At 36.9% G+C, this 17,843-nt stretch overlaps 11 protein-coding genes across 11 annotated transcripts; 5 read left to right on the top strand and 6 right to left on the bottom strand.

Annotated features, from left to right (window-relative positions):
- Window positions 1–3,403: 3,403 nt before the first annotated feature.
- Window positions 3,404–4,639, top strand: KQ657_003293 (uncharacterized protein; the record flags this gene model as incomplete). The annotated part of the gene is made up of 1 exon (XM_043194023.1): window positions 3,404–4,639. One exon carries the CDS (start codon window positions 3,404–3,406, stop codon window positions 4,637–4,639), a length of 1,236 nt encoding a protein of 411 aa, XP_043051075.1.
- A 1,127-nt stretch (window positions 4,640–5,766) lies between these two features.
- On the bottom strand, window positions 5,767–6,537 carry KQ657_003294 (uncharacterized protein; the record flags this gene model as incomplete). The annotated part of the gene is made up of 1 exon (XM_043194024.1): window positions 5,767–6,537. One exon carries the CDS (start codon window positions 6,535–6,537, stop codon window positions 5,767–5,769), a length of 771 nt encoding a protein of 256 aa, XP_043051076.1.
- Window positions 6,538–6,776: 239 nt separating this feature from the next.
- SDC1 (Sdc1p) lies at window positions 6,777–7,124 on the top strand (the record flags this gene model as incomplete). Its single annotated transcript, XM_043194025.1, has 1 exon — window positions 6,777–7,124. One exon carries the CDS (start codon window positions 6,777–6,779, stop codon window positions 7,122–7,124), a length of 348 nt encoding a protein of 115 aa, XP_043051077.1.
- A 471-nt stretch (window positions 7,125–7,595) lies between these two features.
- Window positions 7,596–9,182, top strand: UGO1 (uncharacterized protein; the record flags this gene model as incomplete). Its single annotated transcript, XM_043194026.1, has 1 exon — window positions 7,596–9,182. One exon carries the CDS (start codon window positions 7,596–7,598, stop codon window positions 9,180–9,182), a length of 1,587 nt encoding a protein of 528 aa, XP_043051078.1.
- A 33-nt stretch (window positions 9,183–9,215) lies between these two features.
- On the bottom strand, window positions 9,216–11,864 carry STU2 (uncharacterized protein; the record flags this gene model as incomplete). The annotated part of the gene is made up of 1 exon (XM_043194027.1): window positions 9,216–11,864. The coding sequence occupies one exon, from the start codon at window positions 11,862–11,864 to the stop codon at window positions 9,216–9,218; it is 2,649 nt and encodes an 882-aa protein (XP_043051079.1).
- Window positions 11,865–12,264: 400 nt separating this feature from the next.
- Window positions 12,265–12,882, bottom strand: NUO1 (Nuo1p; the record flags this gene model as incomplete). The annotated part of the gene is made up of 1 exon (XM_043194028.1): window positions 12,265–12,882. One exon carries the CDS (start codon window positions 12,880–12,882, stop codon window positions 12,265–12,267), a length of 618 nt encoding a protein of 205 aa, XP_043051080.1.
- A 597-nt stretch (window positions 12,883–13,479) lies between these two features.
- On the top strand, window positions 13,480–14,454 carry KQ657_003299 (uncharacterized protein; the record flags this gene model as incomplete). Its single annotated transcript, XM_043194029.1, has 1 exon — window positions 13,480–14,454. One exon carries the CDS (start codon window positions 13,480–13,482, stop codon window positions 14,452–14,454), a length of 975 nt encoding a protein of 324 aa, XP_043051081.1.
- A 5-nt stretch (window positions 14,455–14,459) lies between these two features.
- Window positions 14,460–15,206, bottom strand: KQ657_003300 (uncharacterized protein; the record flags this gene model as incomplete). The annotated part of the gene is made up of 1 exon (XM_043194030.1): window positions 14,460–15,206. The coding sequence occupies one exon, from the start codon at window positions 15,204–15,206 to the stop codon at window positions 14,460–14,462; it is 747 nt and encodes a 248-aa protein (XP_043051082.1).
- Window positions 15,207–15,516: 310 nt separating this feature from the next.
- On the top strand, window positions 15,517–16,242 carry COQ9 (ubiquinone biosynthesis protein; the record flags this gene model as incomplete). Its single annotated transcript, XM_043194031.1, has 1 exon — window positions 15,517–16,242. One exon carries the CDS (start codon window positions 15,517–15,519, stop codon window positions 16,240–16,242), a length of 726 nt encoding a protein of 241 aa, XP_043051083.1.
- A 148-nt stretch (window positions 16,243–16,390) lies between these two features.
- YKE2 (tubulin-binding prefolding complex subunit) lies at window positions 16,391–16,741 on the bottom strand (the record flags this gene model as incomplete). The annotated part of the gene is made up of 1 exon (XM_043194032.1): window positions 16,391–16,741. The coding sequence occupies one exon, from the start codon at window positions 16,739–16,741 to the stop codon at window positions 16,391–16,393; it is 351 nt and encodes a 116-aa protein (XP_043051084.1).
- A 153-nt stretch (window positions 16,742–16,894) lies between these two features.
- Window positions 16,895–17,527, bottom strand: KQ657_003303 (uncharacterized protein; the record flags this gene model as incomplete). The annotated part of the gene is made up of 1 exon (XM_043194033.1): window positions 16,895–17,527. One exon carries the CDS (start codon window positions 17,525–17,527, stop codon window positions 16,895–16,897), a length of 633 nt encoding a protein of 210 aa, XP_043051085.1.
- Window positions 17,528–17,843: the final 316 nt, after the last annotated feature.

The raw sequence follows: 17,843 nt of genomic DNA on the forward strand, positions 1-17,843 counted from the left end.
TACCAATGAATCTACAAGTAAGTACAAAAAAATAAAGGTTACGTTCTATATTATGTCTCAATTACTACGGAATCTTAATCTGACACAATAAAGCACAATCAATGGGATTGTGACAAAGACTTCAGCAAGTAACCGTTGGTAACCCACAGCAAGTTATTCAAAAATTATTAAACCTAGATGCATTGAAGGACATAAAGTAGTAACTTGAACCGAGTTTTGTTTTAGGGTTCTGCAACGCCAGATTTCTGCCATTGCATGTTTCTGGCAGCCAAGTATGAGCCCTACTTGTAGAAAGATATATATCACACTTTAGAACGGAGCAATCATCAATGTAACTAAGACCTTTCATATAGTTCATATGTAATAAGCAATCCTTTGTCGTTCTCCAAACCACAGTTCGGGTAATCCTTTGTATAGATTATAGTTAATCATCATGAATTTTGGCCAAGGTTCATCAATACCCCGTCATGTATCAATACCATATTTTAGTAACTTTACTTTGTAGAATGTGTTAAACAATAATATTGTAATGAGGGTTATCCGATTGTGATGACGCATTATCAAACATCATAAAACGCCTAATATTATATAATAAGGTCAAATTTTTAAGAATGGGACCTTTGTACATAAGTAACCGGGATCACCAAGAACTACTCCCCCATACTTGTGGAACGCCGACAAAAATTATTTATGCACACCTCCAAAGTTCACAAAAGTTGTGTATCCTCTTTATGCCATAAAAGTCCTTACTTTGTGCCTGACAAAGACGGTTAATAAATCTCTAATCGGTTACAATATTCAATGAAAAAATTCTTCTACATGGCGTGGTAAAAGATAATACTGAAATGCTTACCAATTAGGCTCAATTTACCTCGTTTTGGACTGAACAATGCTGTTCACATACAATTCAATTTACTTTGTGCTCCTTTACAGAGATCTACGTATTAATTAGGATCTCCACAATTACCAGCAATAATTTGAATGCACACAATACAAGACGTCCTTCCCGGTGGCTTCTTTTTCTTCCACAACTGAAATATATGTACATAAAGCCATTGAGTTTTAAGCATGCTAAGCCAATATTTAAATGTATTGTGGTTTATTCTAGTACACGATATCTGTAATGTAGGCTTTTCCGCATGTTCCTACTCAATGCCAATATTGAGTCGTTGCTCCAAGTTCAACCTTTACTGAAATTTGAAAACGAACATAAAGCTACATTTACCAAGGCTGAAGTGAATAAAGATGCCAAAGTTGGTAGAATAATGACTTCAAGTACTTTTAAATTGTATTTTTTTGAACGATAATTTTGAAGTCAGCCCTTAAAAATGGGTAACAGCTATAGCGATAACAGAAAAGCCGTGCTATTAATAGCTAAAAGTTACAAATAAACAGTAAGGAACGGGGAGGGGAAACTATGAATGTTAACTAGACGTATAATACCGTTTGTTTCCCCTGAGCGTTGCACACCAAAGTAACAATGGTTTCTGAACCACGCGTTTATTTAACTCAGTAAGATGAGTGAAAGATTTATTTATCGGGGAATTGATATTTTGATTGATTTTTCACATTCATCCCTTACAAAAGTGTGCCAATGTAAGTCATCTAATGCTGATTTATATATTTGAGGCTCATGTGGGCTTTCGTGTGCTTATAACTGTCAAGTTCTGCCTACTATGGTTTAGTTACTTTAATTCTTTTACCTAATTTTTTGTCCGATTCAATAAATTGTCTGCAAAGGAAAATACGGTGTTCCTGACACAGCAAATATCGCAGATAAAACTCATAAAATAAAGAAACTAACCACAACTGAAACAAAACGGAAATTCATAACGGACTGGTGTTAAGGGACTACTAAAGCTCAACACAAAATTCGTTTTCCGCTAAATAGCATACCGTGCTGTAATGGTTCAGTCAGAGACTTTAATTCTATAATCACTCAGTAATGTCGTGCGTTTTGTAATAGTTTTCACTTATCGCCAAAGTGTCCTAAGCCTATTCGGTAAGCCTAGTATCTAATTTCAGCTACTTGTGGTACCCAAAAAGCACCTGCAGCATCCAAACTATTTTCCTTAATCAAGATAATAGTGGATTTTTTAAACCCACTAGTTGTCTTTGTTTATTCCTATCTGGCAGAGCTGCGCGCGCTCTTGCATCAGTTATTTGCAGAACATATCCTTGTGCTCCTGATCACAATAACGTGTGTGACGGTCCGATCCAAGCACCAAAGGACGTACGTTGCTGCTACTGCTTATTACAATTCTTAAAGTATAGAACAAAGACTCTTCTTTATGTACTCAGTGATCTCATTTGAGGGTGTCAATCGCATGTTAAGCATTGTTTTATTTGTTTGTTTGTTAGGTATTTATTTTTTATTTTTTATTCTCCACTACTGCCTTGGGCAAACTTGTTCCATTTTAAGAAACGGTATACCAACGCTTATATATACGGGTGATTTCAGGTTGAAATCAACCTTTGATAAATCACCTTCTCTGTTATCCTTTTTTCCTATCTTAAAGCCATCTTGTCTTGTTTAGGCTTTGAACAGGATTAGCCGTGTGTGAACTTTTTTGGTTCGTTTGTTCGTTGTGCTATTTATCGCGATTCGCTTTACTTTATACCACATTACGTTTAAACATAGTTTATCCTGTCACATTCGCCTATAATTACTACTATTATTATCATTATTAAAAGTATTCCGATTGCTTCAATTCGTTACGTCTGTCGTACTGTTTCTGGTTTCGGTAATGGCTTTTGACCCGTTTAGTCTCATATTTAATCGATAATGCAGAATGATAGTGATGTATTAACTACCATAGTTGATAGATTATTGACCTTTGAACGTCAATTACTACAATATTTCATCAAGTCAATATATTTTTTGTCATCACAGTTGTGCCATCTATTGCATTTACATGAGTCTTTTCACGTACAACTGTTTTTCAGACATCTCACTCTTTGTGCTGACTTGACAACGGCAGAGGCCTTAGCTCACGATATAGGCGTCTATTTGGCAAGTACAAAGAGCACCATTCAATCTGATGATGATCATCACCAGCAAATCATTTTGGATTACATTGCCTTTACTGAGCAATTCAAAAGAAGTATTACTTCTATCAAATTGGTCTTTGGCCTATTTGATACAATGAAGCTTAAATTCCCCCGTCAACGGTCATCTGATGCTTCCCTGCAATCTAATGCTTCATCTTCTACAACAGAAGAGCCCATTCTAACTCCCACAGTTTCATCTACTTCTCTTACTCATGACAATTTGGAGATACTCTGCATAAAAAGACTACAACAACGTCTTGGATTTCTTGAAATATACAATCAGCCAGAAGGACGACGATCAACAACCCCTTCTCCAACCGCGCCAAACCGTGGTGGTACTAATATGTCAACGATGTCATCTTCAATGTCCTCCAATTCTACATTCATATCCAGTAGGTCCATCAGTTCAGATTTGGATATTTTAGCAACTTTAGTGGACCTATTAAATGATCCCTTACCCAATTACGATACTCTTATCGATAAGTTGGTGGATAACGATCACCTATTATACCAAGGATTTAAACTATTTTTTCCTAAGGGACTGTTTCTTCAAACATCATCGTTGTTTTATCTTTTAATTCCTTATCTTCAACAACAAAATGAACAACATTATGGTTCTTTTATTGAGATACTAACAAACTTTGAAAGCTTACTTCCTCCTTATTTTGATATCGAGTTCCCTCAATTGGCAAATGAACAATTGATCTATGATATTACTCTAGATTATGCTCGAGTATTTCCTCCCTCAACAAAAGCCTTCAAACTATCCATTATCAAAGAGTTAATGTTCAATCCAGAGTCGATTTTAGACCGAGATGAATATTACGAGAATTCCATTCTTCGAGCCATTATAAGCAAAGAAAGTAATGATCGTCCTCAATCGTTTGACGAATTAAGCTTAAAAGTCATCGATATAATGGAATATTTAATGTTCTATTTGGACTCGTTAAAGGTGATATTAAAGATATTTAATAAAGTTCGGTTGACGCTATCATTCAAGAGTGAGATCCTAAGCTTAGAAGCTCATTTATATGACGATGCCCAACAGCAGTTGGCTAGTAAATTAGAACTAACCAACGAAACTTTAACACAAGAATTGGATCTAATTATTCAAGGAGGTACCAAAGGGTTGAGTCAATGGCCAGCAATACCTTATGCTATCAAAACGTTGAAACAACTCCATGGTTATATTCAAGACGTGCATGTTGGCTTCCAGTGGACTATAGATAGACTACCAAAAGAGTATCCACAGCCTGGATCGATTTTATTGAAGGATGAACATCACTTTCTAAAAGTTATTGATAACTTTATAAAGCGTTTTGGAGGTTTAATCGAATTATTGGAACGAGAAATTATAGATACCATTGATAAACTTCCAGAACAACAAGAAGATGATGAAAGTATCAATAATAACCATAAAATATTTATCATTACCAGTTTTATTGAGCTGAGGACATTTTTGGAATTGGACTCAATGCTAAAAGGTGAGTTTTTTCAACGGATTAACTTATTTTCCTTCCGATTCGTATTTGAGGATTTAATTACTAAATTATTGCATACCAATAATGAAGAATTTATTATCCAATAGAGCATTATAGTTCCTATAATTGTGTATAACTATAACAATATTTTATTCGCCATATACTCTGATTATTCCTTAAATCTACGGCCCTGGCTTAGAATTTTTTATTTTTTAAGGCGAACCTCGTGGTTACCCTAAAACCTTGAACCGTCAATAAAGACTTACCTCTCAGTTGCTTTCTAAATATACGAAAAAAATAAAACTTCCGCTATGAATTACATGAAACAAAAGACGAGAGACGATACCAGAAACACCTTCAGTGCAGATGGACCTACAGACAGACAAAATTTACCCTTATGAACTGCACATATATTGTAGACAGTCATAACGAAATTATGGTTACAGGGACTATTGTGAGCTCCTTTGATTGTCATCGTTAATACTAGGTAATGTCACTGATAAGGCAAGGGGTTAAGAATATAATTAACCAGACTTGGTCCGAGGGGTTTCGATGCGTATTTGGGGCAATTCTATGCATTTGAAAGCCCCCTTGAGGCATCCAGCTCAAAAGATCAAGCATATGTTGGCACGTACATAGCTTTGTACATAAATATATTCATACATACATACATACATACATACATACATACATACATGCATGTGAATGCATTCAAACATGAGTTTGTACATTCATACATAATATATACTACTTAAATTGGTAACACCAGGACAAACATGATGCATCATTTTTTATGCATAATTTTTGCAAACAATTGTCGTGTTCATCAACTTCATACAAAAAAAAAATACACCTTTGTCACATCGTCACGTCTGACAGAGTCATTATCTATAGAAAATTAGACCTTGAAGTTTATAGACAATTGCTGTCAACTTTAACGGAACCTGCATCGATTCTTCAGCTCTGTGGTCAATTTTTTGCAACTATCTGGAACCTGTGCCCCTGATTGCTAACGTGCAGCTATGCCAAAACATCCTCGTTATAAGTTGCACTTTTTATGAGCTTGGTGATGTTGTGTAAAATGTCAGGATCTTTAGGATTTGTGTGCAAGTGTAGGCGAAATAAATAGTGTCGGTGCTCATTTTGTACTAACATCAGAATTTAAATGTCGCAATGTTATCTCACGTGATTCATTAACTACATAAGTACAGTTATCTCAAACCATTAATTTGCATTAAACTACTATCAACATCAATAAAAGTATGACCAAAGCTACAACCAATAGTATAATGCAAATGTCACTAAACCATTCCTTATTCTTTTCTATGACAATCTCAATTCGTTTCATTCCTCTTTGAAGTCGATTACCAGTGAGATCAAGATCTCCATCAAGATCATCAAGCATTTGGCCCTGATCTTCCAACTCATCACCCATGATCATAGCTTGTTGGTTCAAACTCATCATTGTCTGATGTATTGAATCAAGTTGTAGGTCTTGTTCCTGCATTACTTGTTGTGACTGGAAAGAGTCCATAGCTTCGGCTGCTTTACCTTCATGGAATCTATTAGAATCGTCAAAAGGATTCTCTCCTACAGCGTAACCCTCTTGACTTATTCGATTTGACATGGTAGTGACTTCACGAAGCTTTCTGTTGCCTAGTAAGGCATTTCCAGCCGGTTGCTGTTGGGTATGTTGTCTGGAGTTTGACTGTTGGTTTAAGCTCTGCCATTTATTTTTTATCTCCAAAGTTCTCTCTTGAATACTCAGAACTTCCTGTTTCCTCCTATTTATCTCATTCATACTGATTCCATACCGGCTGGGATCATGTTCAATCGACAGAAGGGCTTGTGAAAGATCATCACATATCTCCTGTAGTTCCAGAAAGTTATTCTCGTATTCTTGTTCTATCTCTTCGGTGATATCATTACTGGCTCGTAGTAAAATCTTCTCTATTCTATCAATGGTGTGTTTGGCATCGTCTCTGACGTCATTGAAGGGGTCCATGGTTGGCTGTAAAAGAAGAAGTGGTATTGTTGACTTTGTAAATTGTCTACTTGACATAAACCAACTGGGTTGATGATATATGCAGGATTTTTGGACAAACCATAAGCACATAAAAGAATCTTGGCTCCTCCATGGCACCTGTGAAGTGCTGAGTAGAATACAAGTACTGGTTACGCTTATTGTTAGTTGATTATTGTCACCGTACTCATTTGTATTAGCATTCAGGAGAAACCCTTTAAATGGAAGGTGAAGAAGTTGTTCGTAATCCCGGCCCTGAGGCCGTTGATATAAAGACCGAAAGTACTATTGAATTCAGTCCCGTTATTGAGTCAAATGGAGTAGACATGGAATCAGAAACGAATATGGAACAACCTCCATTGAAGAAACCGAAACTGGAAGGAGAGTCCGGAATCAAATCTTCAGAACCTATATACGAGATGGTAGGAGGCTCGACATTACGACAGTATTTGAATAAACACCTTACGGAACATTTACTTGAGGGTATAAGGATAATTAGTAAGGAGAAACCTGTCAATCCACTTAAACGACTTGGAGAATATTTGATAGAAGTTTCTGAAAAGCAGTAGAATAAGTCTGATACGGAGTAGGATGGCCACAACATTACAGAATAAGATCAAGTCTGTTTTTTAGAGCAGTTATAGAGTATCTGGGATCGGTAATTGTATAATGATCATTGTATATACGATGCATTTGACGCATAGGAGGGACCTGAATTATATGTTTATTCTATAAAAAAAAATAACATACCAAATGCTTACGCTTATATATACATGTACATATCAATTCTTCCATACGTCTACATGTACTTATACATATACATATACTTAAATCTGTATGTGCATCGTTCACTTACTTATTTTTTAATGTATACATCCGCTTACGTACATATTCTTTACATAAACGTTTATTTCCTTGAGGGCGAAAAGCAAACAAACAAAAGCTTCACACTTTTAAACTCACCCCATATATCTCAAATTATACTCTCCCCATCCAGAACTGTACACGTTAATTGTCTAGTGTCTGTCTGATATCGAAGCATGTCAGGCTCAAATCTCAACTTACGACCATATTACGATCACGACACTTTTGATGCAGGGTATTCTGTGATCTTCAAGCCCGGGGTGGGCTTGATCAACATGCAAGATGGAAAGCCCATCACCACCACAGTAATAAACCTGACCTCGGCCATTGGTCTCAAAGGTTTAGGGGCATTGGAGGGAAGACTGCTAGCTGGAGATAAGAATTACGCCTATGATCTTGAGCTTCAAGAATATTTCGATACCAACAACTTGACTGAGTTGTTCAAGAATTTGATCTACAGTTTCATAAGAAACTACTGCAAGTTCCTCTTCATTCAGCCTTTGGAGATCACCAGGTTGGTGTTACAAGTTGGTAAGTTTGAAGGCTTAAAGAAGAAGCAAGTAAGTGTCAAACCAAGACTTCTTTCCCGTTTAGATTCCGGCACTGACTCTGATTTTGACCATAATGATGATGCCCTTGACGACGATAATGATGATACCGAAGAGATCAACTATTTCCAATCAACAACCAACGAATGGAACGATCCAACCATAAACAGCAATAGCAATTCTATACAACCTATAAAGTCACCTATGAAAAGAAAGAGCACCAACAAGACACCCAGAGATGTCATTCAACCGGTTTCCAAACATACAGTTGATGTTTTAACGGCCTTAGTAACTAAAGATGGTCCTTTGGCTTTGTTTAGAGCCATAAATGCCAATTTTCTTTACCAAACATTGAATCATACTATTGAAGCTTGGATCACTGGGTTTATATCTCCGTTCTTGGGTATTCCTGACCCATTTTTCCTTGATTTAACTCATTCAAATGATCCCTTTAAGTCCCTTTGCTTAAGTGTCGCTGGTTGTGTGATGACAGGGTTGGTGTTGATGCCATTAGATTTGATCAGAGTCAAGTTGATGCTTACACAATTCAACACTCCTCATTCACTTTCAGCTTCAACTTCGACTCCATCTTCAACTTCAACCACAACTTCTTCAGAAACAACTTCCGTTTCTACTTCTGTATCTTCTTCAGTCATCGAACATCATCAAGATGCACCACCACAAAAGGTTAATACAAGATCCATTCGTGAATGTATTCGCCATTTCCCAGCAGAATACCTTCTCAAACCTCCAGCTGGTGTAACCATTTTGACAGTATTATATCTGTTATCTTCCACTTTGTTTAGAAAGATGACCCCCTATGTGTTGTACATAAAGTTTAATGTCGATTCTTATTCTTCTCCAAATGTTTATACTGTTGTCAACTTTCTATCATTAATATTAGAGTTCTTCATCAAATTGCCATTGGAGAACCTCTTAAGAAAAGAGCAAGTGAGATTCTTATTGGCAAATAAACCAACCGATAAGGAAAAGGTCATTTCCATAAAGAAAGTCCAGATGATTGTTGATTTTAATGATGTTTGGAAGACCAACGATGACACCGATGCCTTGAGTTCAGATTCAACTTTACTCTCAAAAATCAAATGTCTTGGGTTATTCAATGGTTGGAGAGTAGGTGTATTGAACGTTATTGGGTTCTATGGTTATAACATCTTGAAAAGTAACGGAGCTGATTTCAGAGAGGAAAGGTTGTAACCACTATATTGTCGTTATAATACTTCCGTATCTTTATTTTGGAGTGTTCTGTCCTCTCGATCTTGCTTTCATCTTTTCTATTCTGGCTTTCAATTGGTTCGTAACTTCGGCTGCTCTCTTCCAACTATCTTCTGTGGCTCCAATCTTGAATGGAGACTTTTGAACTGGAGGTTCTTCCTGATGAGATGGCATCGAGAAATTTGATAACCTATCAGGGGTTTTATTAGTAGCAAAATTGTTAGTATTACCTTTTGATATTATTTTATCCCCATCAATTGAAAGCCGATTAACACGTGAGCTCAATTCTTGTGAGCTAAGTGAAGGTTCTCTAATTGGAGAAACATATGAATTTTGTAAATTCTGGATATCCTGATCAAGTTGTTGTTGTTCTTGTTTCCGTTGTTGTACAACTTCTTGTTGCTTCTGAGTTTGTAATATGGAACTTCGTTTGTACTCATCCTGATACCGTTGACGATTAACTTGTAATTCTAAAAATTGTTTATCCTTTTCCAAATCCTTAACTCGAAGTTTTGCATTCTCCAACTCAAGAGTCAAACGCAGAATAGTATTATCTTTCTCTGAGTCAATAGATGAAAATTCACGTTGTAATTGTTCACATTTCTCCCTCCATTGACTAGCTTCCTCCTTTAGAAAAGATCTTTGTTGCTCAAAGCCATTCAGTAACTGGAGGTATTCTTGACGTTCCTTAAGCCATTGTTGTTTCTCTTCACGTAACTTAATAAGCTCTTCCCGTTCTTGGTTTGTAAAAGATGTTGAGTCCGCACCATTAGACCCAGTTCCATTATTCCCTATTCTATTTGTTCTAATTGAATTGGAATAAACATTATTAGAAGAGCCTTTGCCTATTGCTGAAGGTGGTCTAGTTCCAAGACTTCTTCCCGTTAAACCACGTCCAAATGAACTCACTTTATTGTTTTCATCCTCCCTCTTAACAGGTGAAGTTGCAGCTCTTTTAACAGGCATTGATGAAGGTGTAAGTGATTGTCTTGGCTTTATGCTTGATAATGATGAAGCACCAGCTGCTGCTGCTGCTGCTGATTGTGACGTTCTCTTTTGATTGCTGTCAACTGGATTATATTTCACCTGGACTGACTCAAAGAATTTATCTATTTTAGCCTTTCTGTTGTCATCGACCTTCTCTAGAAACATATTAATTTCTCTGGGTCCCACAATTTTCTTCAAAGTCCCAATCATTTCCGTGGATGCTTGTCTAATAGGCTCTTGGGCATCACTTAAAAGCTTAACACCAATTGTCATTATTGCATCAATTTCCGAACTTGTTGGAGCCTTAGTAGTTTTAGCAAGACACCTTTGTAAATACGCTGCCGATGCTATCTTAACTTGTGGTGTTTTATTTTGTAATCCAGATATTGAATCATCTAATATGCATGTTAACGAAGTAGCATTAAATATTGAGTCAAGAGCATCATTTAATGCAGTGGCCACCGATGCTTTCTTTTCTTTCGTTCTTTCAATAATTGGTAAAAGAACAATGGAATAATATTTTTGAAAAGAATCTCTCAAGCCTTTAATAATATATTCAATACTGTTAGCAGCCAATTGAACAACTTGAATATTTGCATCTTTCATACACCTGGCAAATATTCGAAGTATATTGGAATAATCAGCATGGGAATCTAACTTAATGGCTTTGGACAAAATTGCTACAACTTCTTCAAGAACTTCCTTTCTTTCCTTCCAAACTGAGGAGGTAATTCGACTTTCAAAATCTCCAGGAAGTTTCGACAAAACATCAACCGGGTCTTGCATATCATAGGCCGAGAATTGATTTTCCATAGGCCCATCAATTTCCATCAAATGTTCATTTGAACCTGATTCCATTAACTCTTCTGGTCCACTGGCACTTGCTGCGGCTACAGCGGCTTCAGCAGCTGCTTGTCTTTCTGCTTCCAATCTTTGGGCTTCTAATTGACTTCTGGTGAATCGCTTCTGTTGTGGTGTTTCATTTTTAGCAGCTTCAAATGCCTTTAGTAAGTCTTTTTGTTGAATTGGTTTAAGATCATCAAATAATAATGTTTCCAAGGACTTCCCCATCCATTTATGGAGCTCAACAACTAGTTTAGTAGCCTCAGCTCTAACATTCCGATCTGCATGGGCAAACAACTTTGCTAAATGAGGTATGATAGGCTTGGGACTTACGATAGGACAACCAAATTCTTCAATCACTCTACTCACTGAGTTTACCGAGCCTGCCACTAATTTGGGCAATCGATGTTTAAATAATGGAAGAAGATCTTCAACCACTTGGTCTGGAGATTCTGAATTTTGAACTAGCAACAATATGCACTCAATTGCTGAATCTTTGGTATTCTTTCTGGAAGAAGCTAATGTCTTTTCTCCTAAAACTGTCACAAGTCCCACGCTCTTAAATTGCTGGCTAACACTTGGTGTGCCTCCAAGCTCCAAATACTTCTCAACCAATTTAACAGCCAATTCCTGAGCCACAACGTTCGAATCGGAAAGGAATGTCTTTAGAAGTTCAGGTGATCTTTTATATGGCGTAAAACATGAATCATTCTCATTTCTAGAAGTTTCAAATCCTCCAATTGTTTCAGCGTATGCTCCTTGTCTTACTTTCCACACCTTATGAGTAAGTCTCTCTTCCAACGGAAGCTTCGAGTAGTCTTCTTCATCGGCCATAGTAACTGATTTCGGTGTAGCCTTGTTTATGTGAGTGATAGTGTAGTGTTTTGATTTTGTATTTGTATTTTGTTTATAATACTATTAGATCACGTGATCTTTGTATGCAGGTGTTTCAAAAGTATATGAACGATTAATATGTGGCTACGGTGTTTGTCTTTCTACACTGTTGATTATTTAAGTCTGTAAATTTAATATCAGAGAGATAGTCCAACTATTGTTCAAGTTGAATAAATATATTTGTATATATAAACATGGTCCAGTAAAAATCGAAGTAATATTGAATATTGAATCATAGTTGAAAAACAATTCACATAGAAGATTTGAACCGATTAGCTAAACGTTAGCTGTATTATACATTGTGATGATGTGATTATTATACGTGTTTTTATACGCATAATTAATCAAAGGACTTTTCATATTTTGCTTTGATTTCTTCAAAAGGTTTCAAGTCAAAGCCCCAAGCTTCTTCACCAGGTCTTGTTTCATAATATTTCTTAATGTTCACTCCATGATAAGGATGGTAAGACCAGTTAAACCATGGAAGAATAGCCAAAGATGCAAAGGAATATTGAGAGTTTCTATTTGCAATATCCTTCATTCTATCATCTAAAGCAGATTCATTTTCATGATATGGTAACTTTTCTCTTGCCAATAAACTCTTAATTTCGTATCTATCCTTTTCAACTTCACGAGCATTTTCACTCCAACCTAAAAATCTCTTTGATGATCTTGTGTAAGCTAAAAGGAATCCTCCAACAGTACCCAACAATACAGATCCTCTCAATGCAGCACCAGGAAGTTTGATAGGAGCCTTAAATGCACCAGCACTGGATTCTAACTTCTCCCATAATTGCAAACTAAGTGGAAAAGCAGCTGCTGTTCCTAATATCACTCCATAATCAGATGGTCTAAAGTAAGAGATAACTCTGAAAAAGTGGGGGTCAATGTCAATCAACTCATAGTCAGATTGAGGGGCGGCCGATCTCACAGGCTGGTTGTCTTTGGTATATGACATTTTGAGTTTTGTCTATGCAATGTCCAGTTGTTAACTAAACTGTAGTGTGTGCTTAGTGTTTGCGTTGACCTTACAATAATAGAATTTTCAAATTGTAACATTTTGATTGGAAGCAGATGATTGGTGGGTCGTGTGCAGTACAACTATTAATACTAGGTACCTATCAAAGAGGTATACCACTGGATTTAACTCATATTGACATTGCTGTAAGCGATTATGTTAGTTGGTCTAAGATGGTAGAACGGAAGTCTTCTGGTAACAAAATTGTGGCTTTTAATTAATATATATAAAAGTGTTTATGATTATTTGATTCCTTTGCTTACGTAACATTGACTTATCATTATGTAGTCATTCAGAGGTATAGATTACGTTAGTATCTACGTTTGCATATGCGTAAACATGCATATATGTATAGGTTTATGCATGTGTGTAAACATGTATGTAAACATGTACGTATATGACTATAGACTCATGTTCCTAGTACTGAGGTAGTCACGTGAGCAAATGACTAAATAATAATGTTATCAAGAATCTACTCAATTTTGTGGCTCAAGTATACTCCACTACTCCTATCAAGAAGTATATAGAACTTCAATAATGCCCATTGCTCTTCCGGAGAATGATGATGACAGACTTGAGCAAGGATTAGGACCTCAATATGAACGAACAACAACAGAAACCAATCATGAACACTCTGTGTTTCTGAGACTCTTGAATTGCCTCCGCATATATAACATACCTATGATCAACTTTGTTATCATGATGGTCCTTGGATTCTTCCTATTCAAGCTTACAACCAAGTATACCGGGTTATATATGAAGAGTTCGCTTGTGACCATTATAGTTACCAACTTGGTATTGTATGGCGTATCTGAAACATTAGCTCAGTCCATTCTTTCCTATAAGCCAGATCAGCCATTGATTGGGTTCCGGTTATTTGATGATCAAGTAGTATCCACGTTTTCTCCCAGACTTCCTAGGTTTCTTTTCATGGGTAATAGTCAATATGGCCCCGAAAATACCCGTATTTATAATGACGATGGCAATAATGACGATGAAGTTGAAGATGATGATGAAGGTATAGATAGATTTTTGGATTACCTTAGGGGGGATAACGATGAAATACGACGGGATTACAATGCGTCGCCATTAAGTCCAGTAATTGAATTATCATTCTATCTGTTTAGTCGATTGGCTGGGTTTATGTGTTGGGGGTTTGTGATGTCATTTGCTCAGTGTTGGTGGTATAAGTTCTTACAAATCTATTCCAGAGATCCAAAGTTTATTGAAGTTCTTCGTAAGGTGATGACAGACCAATTTTGTTTCTCTCCTATATCTCTTTGCTGTTTCTTTACATATGGGACCATTGTGCTTGAAGGGGGGACAATTGAAGATGTGAAGGAGAAGTTAAAACGTATATATCTCAAGACTTTATTGCTCAATTATACTGTATGGTTCCCAGTACAGTTTATGAACTTCTTGGTGGTTCCTCGAGACTTTCAAGTCCCATTTAGTTCATCTGTGTCACTCTTATGGAATTGTTTCTTGTCAATTAGAAACAGTAAAGGCTAGTAAAATCACAAATACATACCATAGTCATCATTAGCCATCAGTTTTCTTAATCTGGTTGAAAGGTTTTTAGCATAATGAGCTTGTAAATTCTCGTTATCATCGTAAGCAAAACTTCCAATGATCTTTGCTGCTTCAAGTTGAATAGAGTTGGTGACCTTTTCAAACCCAGGTTGACCCTCGGCATTAAGTGCAATGGAAATCAATGGACACTCAGTAACCAACGAGTTAATTGCTGCAGATATACCGGTGAAACAATGTGGAGGGCCCAAGTTGGGAATCAGTGCCACTGTCTTTGGCAAACCGCCATCGTAAGAGGCCAAGTTGAGTGATAGTTTACTACAACTTATTAAGTTCTCAAGGGCACAGGGAGCAAGCGTAATCCATATGGATGTACTAAGGGTGTTCGTCAACTGTTGAGCAAGAACATTATTCACAATGATATGACTGAAATGGGGCACCACTATAGCCAATGTTCCTGGGACTAATTCTTGTATAGGAATTTCTGTAGTAGGATATTTCTGCTTATAGTTCATTGCTCCATATAACTGTTCATCTTCATCAAACTCTTGGTTTTGCTGGGAGGAGGACTCTTTATGTTGGTCAGGGTACGATATTAAAATCGTACCTACGGTCTTCTTGAAAGGAAACTGTTGGATCACAGCCGCTAATACCTCTGGAACAACAATAATCTTTGCAATTGATTGGATATCAGATACTTTAACATCTACCAAAGGTAATGGTTCTGGTACCATTGCTTCTTCAAACTCATCTTGGAGTGTGTGGCGAGGTATAGGAATCTCGTTAGGTTTAAACTATGGGAGCAAAGTTAGTAGTTGGTTTCACGGACAGACAAAAGCTTGACTATACTTACTAGCATTATTGGGTTGGCGTAGAGTGTACTGTAATCTACGGTGAATGTCTACCATGGAACATGGGACCTTGATTCATACCTTATACAATATAATATTGGTGGTTGCACTACTAAAATCGTACCATGGAGTAAACCCAAGTTAACTTACAACACTCTTCAAGGTACTTCTTCTCTTCTTCTATACAGCAGTTATGTTAGGCAGAATAGGCATTGCTAGAAGATCCGCGTATCGGTTCTACCACTCGGTAGACCACACTGTATCTAGAAAGTCCAGTATTGACCATGTCATTCTTGACAAGGCCCTCACTTATATTCCTCGGTTCGGCTTCCATGAACAGTGTATAACTCAAGCCATTAGAGATATGTCGTATCCTGATTCGTTAAGTGGGGTCTTTTCTAGTGGGAACAATAAAGACTTTGAAGTTGTATTACATTGGTTGAAGTTCAACAGAAACAAACTCCATGGTGATATTTTGGACCCCACGGATCAATTCCATGCTATTAAAAACGAATATGATAGAGTCACTTATTTGATTAATAAACGACTTGAAAGTAATATTGCCATTAAACCTTATTTACATCAAGCCTTAGCTCAATTGGTTGTTCCCTATAACATTCCCTCATCTTTAGAGGAATTACATCAATTGAGTGATGATATAGCTTTCTATGCTGGAGATAACTCAAATGATTTCGCATGGTATCTGAAAAGAATGGGGTTGAGTACTGTATACGTTAGCTCAGAGCTTTATATGTTACAAGATACTAGTGAAAACTTTAGAGACACTAAAGAGTTTGTCAAGGAGAAAGTTGATTCATTGCGTAGTTTAGGAACTGGATACACCAATATTGAACAATGGGCGGCATTCAATGGGATTAGTTTGATTAATTTGATCAAGTCTCAATTATTACGTGGATAGAGCATATATACATGTACATATATGTGCTTATGATTATGCATGTGCGTATGGTTATACATATTTTTATACATATACATATTTTCTTTACATTTACATATTTCTATACATGTCAATTTGTTTATACATGTGCATATTACATATATCTGATTTATTGACCCATTTTCATTCTGATTTGAAGTAATTGATCTCTGGTTGTTTCCATCTTTTGTTCTGTCTCGTTGATCTTGGATTCCACCCTTTTAATCTCACCCTCTATAAACTCAATACGCTTAGTAACATTGGTCTTAGCTTCGCTATAATCTTGAGGCATCAAAATGGGCCCTGTCAACTTATATATCTTGGAATCTTCATTGAGCTTATCAAATTCGCTGGCCACAATCTTATTCTCTTGGAACTGAGTCTCTAACTTGGATCTACCATTTATTAACTCATTCAAGCTGTTTTGTAATGTGGTGAACTCTAACGATATCTTCTCAAACTCTTCTTTAACGTCAGCCATCTTGATGATAATGGGACAAAGAGTGGTAGTCGATTACAGTGGTTAGTCTGACTTTTTCACCCACTCATCATGGACTGCACATATACAAAGCATACTGGCATACTACTAACTGGCATACTATTACTATCATTGATCTATACATTTTTGATTATATCAAGTCGGATATATCATGGTATCCTTTTCATCTAAAATGATATCTGTGACCTTCACTCGATATATGGAATTGTTTGTGCTGTCTTCATATTCATCTGAATCCTCTGAACTGCTCCCCATGGCATGTTCATGTTCATTGTCTTGTCCATGAGCTTGATCATTGTCTTGCTGCTCTGCATCAACATCCATGGCATCTGTTTGACCCTTCAAAAACGTGGGTCGAGTCTCGTTGTATGAAGTGTGTCTTCGTCTGGTACATACGCTAGAGCTCTCCACAGAAGAAGGTGATCGAGACTTGTGGTGGTACTTCTTCTCCGTTTGAAGTGACCGAGACTGCTGATACGGTGAAGCAAACAAGTCTTGGTTAAACACAAACCCTTGAGATTCCCGAAGACTAATCACATTATATTTGGTATATCCGTTGCTTGTAAACACACTATGAGATTCATACACTGAATAGTTTTCATCCAGTAACATATCTCTACTTAGAAACGAGTTTCGTCTGGCCCACGGTCCCAGTGGTGATGAAATGGAGGATTGTCGCCGTTTAGTCGATTCCGTAATGGGTTCTGGTCTCGTGCCACTCAGTGACATAGCTCGACGTTTCTCTTGGAATAGAACTTGTAGCCCCATGGTAATGAATAAGTGACTGGAACAAAGTACTTAACTTGATCTGAATGGGGTGCTGTATTATAGTGTAACTGCTGGGGTTATTTATACTGTTTGACTACAGTATTATAATCGCTATTGTGTTTCAAATGGATAGAAGTTTCTGCTTGGTCTTTGTAGGGTGTTCCTGACTGACTCCCCCCCTGATTCCAGAGGGTACCCTCGGAACTAATTCCGAGGATATATTCGAGGTAAATTCAAATGAGTCCGGCCGAGCATTCAAAGTTAGCCCATACCATTAAAGTTACACCATTAATCTGAACTACCTCTATTCTACAAT

This window comes from Scheffersomyces spartinae (genome assembly GCF_019049425.1).
Source record: "Scheffersomyces spartinae strain ARV_011 chromosome Unknown scaffold_3, whole genome shotgun sequence".
NCBI lineage: Eukaryota > Fungi > Ascomycota > Pichiomycetes > Serinales > Debaryomycetaceae > Lizanozyma > Lizanozyma spartinae.